General features: G+C 38.7%; 1 protein-coding gene across 1 annotated transcript in view; it reads right to left on the bottom strand.

The window, feature by feature from the left end:
- Positions 1-244: 244 nt before the first annotated feature.
- Positions 245-5,638, bottom strand: part of LOC105810056 (gamma-aminobutyric acid receptor subunit gamma-2-like) — an 85,029-nt gene continuing 79,635 nt past the window's right edge. The window contains exon 3 of the mRNA XM_012643973.1: positions 245-480. Coding sequence (XP_012499427.1) covers positions 245-480 — 236 coding nt within the window. The remainder of the gene's footprint in view (positions 481-5,638) is intronic.

Here is a 5,638-nt window from a genome sequence, read left to right as displayed (position 1 = left end):
TGCTCAACAATGATTTTAATCCCCACAAAATGAAGAGAGTGGGTAATTACATTTGCATAAGAAGTCTGACTTAGAGAATCAGGTCTCTCTCAAGAAACTAGTGACCATAAATGAATCCTTATGGCCTTGCCAAACTCACACATTCTGTTTTCCTCTTGGAGATCAAAGTGCTGATCCTTAGCCTGCAGATAGTCTAACCAAACCAAACTAAACCAAAACTATGTGGTCTATCTACTTAAAAATTTCAGTGGTCCCAATGGGAAATGATACATACAGGGTTTTTCTTCTTTTTGTCTTTGTCCTTGCTTGGTTTCCGGTTGCTGACAAAATAATGCAAGGTGCCATACTCCACCAAAGCAGAGAAGACAAAGATGAAGCAAACAGATACAAAGAGGTCCATCGCTGTGACATAGGAGACCTTGGGGAGTGATTTCCGGGCAATGGTGCTGAGGGTGGTCATTGTCAGGACAGTGGTGATACCTGAAGAGAAGCACAATAAAACAGATCATGTGATCTTACCAGCAAGTTGGGTAACAGAGTCACCACTGAGACGAAACTGGTTTTGTGACTTCTGATAAGCAGTGTCAGCAGTGGGAACGAAGGCATAACTGAAATTAATTCACTCTGTCCACAAATATTTATTGCCTGTCTTCTATCTACCAGTTACTGTCATAGTACTGAATACATACCGGGGAAATACAATAGATTTTGTAATGGCCCTTATGTACCTTATATTTTAGTGAGAAAGACACTCTATGAATCAAGCCAGGAAGAAAAGTGTAATCTCAAATTGTGGTCTGTGCCTTGCAGAACAGCAGAGATGGTGAGAACCTAGTTAGACAGAATGCTTAGGAAGGCCTCTTTGAGGAGTTGATGTTCAAGGTGAAGCTTAAAATATCAGAAGAAATCAACTATTTTGACTATTAATAAATTAATGGAGGGTTCTGAGGAAAGGAAGCCTTGCCTGCTTTAAAATTTCTAGAATGCCTGGCATCTGGGGAGAGACAAGGGGATCAAGGTGATGTTGGTGAAATAGAAGTTTTCTTATGTGGTGCATGCAAATAGGTTTGCATTTTATTCGAAATGCAAGGGGGAATGGCTCAAAGGTGTTAAACGGGGTGAGTTGTGTGTAAGTGACAGGGTCTGATGATGAATTCTTTAAATTACAGGATGAAAATAAATATCTCAGAAATAACATAATAACTGATATTTTTTGAAAACTTCCTTGTGCTAGGCATGATTATGAGCACTATGTGTACATTGTTTCTTTGAATCTTCACAGCAGATATTTTCATTCTGATTTTATAAATGAGGAAAATGAGGCCAAAGGACAAGCAACACCATTAAGTAGCAGAAGAAGAACTGAATACAGACATTAAATGTCTGATTCCAAAACCCTTCTTTTACTCGTTGTACAACAGTACCCAAGAAAACCAGCCCTCCCATTGGTTGTTTAGTGACAAGGAACACAGTTAAGATAACCTATATGCGTTGATCAGGGGCTCTTCTAGTATAAAAGCTATGCTATTTATAACACAGGCAACATGGATGTGGTATTCAAACAGGCTCTAGCTCTTACTATATAGGAACTTGAGTCATCTTTTCATAGTCTGAGCCTCAGTTTTTTCCTCTTTTAGACAAACTCTTTGAAGGCTCACCCATTTTTTTATTCTATGATTCTAGTTAAGCATCTCTTAGCATGGCTGGAAGCATCTTTCTGTATTCCAAAAGCAGTAACTTCATGCCATTACCATCTCCAGGTTTATGATTTATATTCCTCACAGGGGGAAAAAAAGTTTCCATCATTTAGTGATGTGCAGTTATGACTATTACTGCTGACCAAGAGACTTGGAGACAATCAGGTACCTCTGTCTTAAATGGAGGTGCTAGGGAAACTCAGAAGGAATCAGGCGCAGAAACCTGGGGAGCAATGAGGGAGGAGGAAGCTACAGAAAAGGACAGCAGCATCATACAGGAAAAGAGAAAGAGCTTTTGTTCTCTAAGACATGGGTTACTGATATAACATGCTTAGAAGATGACTGAACGAAGCCAAAATACTCTTGAAGAAGGGCTAAGACAAAAATTGGCATATTTCTTCTTAATCACTAAAGTCTTTGTCAGAAACATTTTTTAAAAGGTTTAGCTATATTTCCAAGAACATGTGGTTCTCTTGGGTCACTTAATTTTAGCATAATATCAAGTTTTGCTAAATACATACTATGTTATAAAATTCCAGAGAGGGGAAAGACTAGTGTCGGCCTTTAGTAGAGGAAAGAGGTGATGAGGGAACTATACATATCAATGCCATAGCCCCTTTTCTGTGCTTTGACTGATTATGTAATAACCCATCTCCCCTTCTAGTCTGTCTACTCTGTGACAACAGGCATCTACCTTGACTACTGTGACTCCACAGTAGAGCATCACACTGGGACTCCATAAACATCAAATGACTATATGAAACAGTGAATCAATGAATATTGTATATGTAAAATGCCAATAGGCTCAATCTATATTAGAGAATAGGAATCCATATTTATGACTTGTGGGAGATAGTTTTAATTGCAAATAACAGTAGCTAATTTTTATTGATCTTTTCCTTTGACCAGGTCCTGTGTCAAGCACTACAAAATCCTCACAGCGATCCTATGATGTAAGCACTATTATCCATTTGTTTATAGGTGAAAAATATTGAGCACAGAAAGAATAAAAACTTGTCCAAAATAGTATGTGGTAGGGATGAGACACAAACTGAGGCAGCCTGACTTCAAATACTGTGCTCCGAACCACACTGTTTTATTTCCATAAATATATGGAAAGATATCCGTGCAGAATGAAGCAGCAGGCAGTTGGGAGCTAGTGTAGATTCTCCTGACGTGGGTCTGGGGATCTTCTGTGTTGTCCTGGTGGATTCTCAGGAAGGTTCAAGTTCCTTATCAACAAACTGAGGGTTGAGGAGGTGATGGAGGAACCTCACGAGGCTCTTGCGAAGGTTAAATTAAATCATGTGCATAGAGTGCCAACACCTTGTGATGCCTAAATAAATGTTAGATATTGGTGTCATTTATTTTAGAGAAGAAAGATCTATTTCTTAAACTAAAAAAAAGCTTCAGTTAGGTTGGTTATGCATTAATTCATGTAGAAGTTCTTGGTTGTACCTAATCACAGCTGGTATTTTTGTGGAGCAGTGAAATACTAAATTGGCACCTCCGCCTCGTTTTGCAATCAGGCCTCAGGCCACATTTGACCTATAACAAGTGAAAATGTCAGTGTTTATGCAGATACCAGAGATGAGTTCGTTTTTAAAAATCTGGCATGTGATAATTTCGGCAAAACAAATTCTGACATGTAAGTTAAACACTGATATAGCAAATCGGAAGACGTTATTTAGGCTGCAAGGAAGTTCATCAGCACCATGTAAAAGTAGAATCTTGAAGAATTTCTTCATAATATTTTCAGAGTTCTGCCTGGAGCCACAAGGAAGAAAACTGCTATGACATCAAGAGTGAGAAGTAGAGAAGTGGTGGTGTTAACTGATTCACCAACCAGCAATAGCATAACATTTTAACATAACAATAACATTTTAAATCCAGTTTTGCTAAGCAAAGAAATGAAACTCTTACCTGGGGTAGATGAAAAATATCCATAACTTTTACCAATTCCTCTAGTCTTGGCATGAAGCAAGTTCCTTGCGGATGTTACCTCAAATCATTTGGGTGAAAAATACCAAGTGATATTTTCATCATTTCATCCATTGTCACTACACCAGGAATAAACCTCGCTGACTACCACCTGTGTACCAAGCTACATTAAAGTGTTACAAGCTCCAAGATGATGGTTTCCCATACTCTGGTGCTCTGTGCTCAGAAATCAGCCACACTCTCTGAGCCATGTGGACATATTTATCCCACTCATTAAACAACTTGGCCCTAACTGTTCTATCTCAAGAAGCTTAAAGTCTGCAGGTGTTTAAGGTTACCTCATTTAATTCTTGATTGTAAACCTTGGAGAAAGTAATGGGCCTCTCACTGAAATCTAGAGCAGTATTCTAAAAGGGGACTTCACATTAGAATTAGCTGGGGATTTTTTGTTCTTAATCCTAACACCTAGGCCATGCTCTAGAAAAATTAAATAAGCAACTCTTGGGGTTTGACTAAGGCATCTGTGCTTTTAAAAGTCTCCTAGTCTGCAGTGAGCTATCATCATCAGGCCACTGCACTCTAGCCTGAGGGACAGAGACCCTGCCTCAAAAAAATACATAAATAAAGTCTCCTCGTGAACGAGTGATTTAAATGTACAATTAAATTTAAGAAGCACTAATCTGGAGAAGTGAGACAGAAAAGTTAAAGTAGAAAAACTGGCTCAGCTGTGCTTCTCACTGCACCCATGACTGGCCTTCAACAAAGCCTCCCACCCAGAGCAAACCTGTGTCCCATTAGCCAAGGTGCGGATCTGCTACCTCCTTATTGTCGGACCTTGTGTAAGTTATTCTTGCAGCACCTCTACTTCCTTAGCTCAGCTCCAAAAGACATGACAATAATTGTCATTACAACAGTTTCTACATGCAGTTGTAAAGACTAGAAAAGGCCAAGGACCACCCTGAGCATGCCTGATTTATCAATGATCAACAAGTAGAAGCACCTGCTACTTATTTACTCATGAGGGGCCTCTTCCTCATTCTTTATTTTGCACACCTTGATCCCTTCTGACAACATGGTTTTTGACAATGAACATTTATTTAATGAGTGAAGTTAGCTACTCAAGTGATTATAAGAGAGATTTTGACCGGCAGGAGTCCCGGCTTCCAAAGGAAAGATTGATTTGAAATCTTTTCCTTAAAATGTTTTTGGGAAGAGGGTGGTTTGCAATGTATTAATTGATTTGTTCCATCCATTCACAAGTGCATACATTAATTGAACAATCATTGAGGTACCGTCTGTGTGCCAGGCACTATGCTGGAGATGAAAAGACACTGACATTCTGACATGAGAGACAGATATGCAAGCATGTAATAAAATATATTCTACTCACGGTGACAAGTAATAGTCCTAAAGTAAGAGGCTCAACATATTTTGGGTTTGTTTCAGCATGTAGCATTAGACAAGATATTTTAACCGTTGAATAGGACTTGTAACACAAAGTACTGCATGTAACAGGAAAAATCAAAATAACTTCATTTTGAAACAGATGGGAAACTAAATTAGGTTTGGAAGAGGACAGATATGCAAATGATGTCTTTTTTCCCCCCAGTAATCACTTCTGCCCTCAGTTTAATAACCTAGTACAGATCATTTTGTCAGAAAATGACTATAGTAGCCAACATTTCTGAGGCTTTACTCTGTTCTGTGTGCTTTGCATAGAATACTTTATTTAATCCTAACAGAACCGCACGAGTGAGTACAGGAATTGGTATATGTTTTCTTTTGTTTGAGGAAACTGTGATTTGAAGAGATTAAACAGCATTTCAAGGTTATACTATATATGTAACTTGAAACCCAGATTTGTTGGACGTCAAAGCTGAGTTTTTAACTATTACATGATGCCGCCTCTCTAGCCAGAGTTAGCAAGTGATGTGGTTGTAGTTTTGACACAGTTGATGAAAGGGTAGTGTGGATCTATAATGCATCTTTCACTAGCCTTA

This window comes from Propithecus coquereli, unplaced genomic scaffold, assembly GCF_000956105.1.
Source record: "Propithecus coquereli isolate 6110/MARCELLA unplaced genomic scaffold, Pcoq_1.0 Scaffold102, whole genome shotgun sequence".
NCBI classification, from domain to species: domain Eukaryota; kingdom Metazoa; phylum Chordata; class Mammalia; order Primates; family Indriidae; genus Propithecus; species Propithecus coquereli.
The sequence above is the reverse complement of the archived record's forward strand: the minus strand, read 5'-3'. Positions and strand labels throughout refer to the sequence as shown.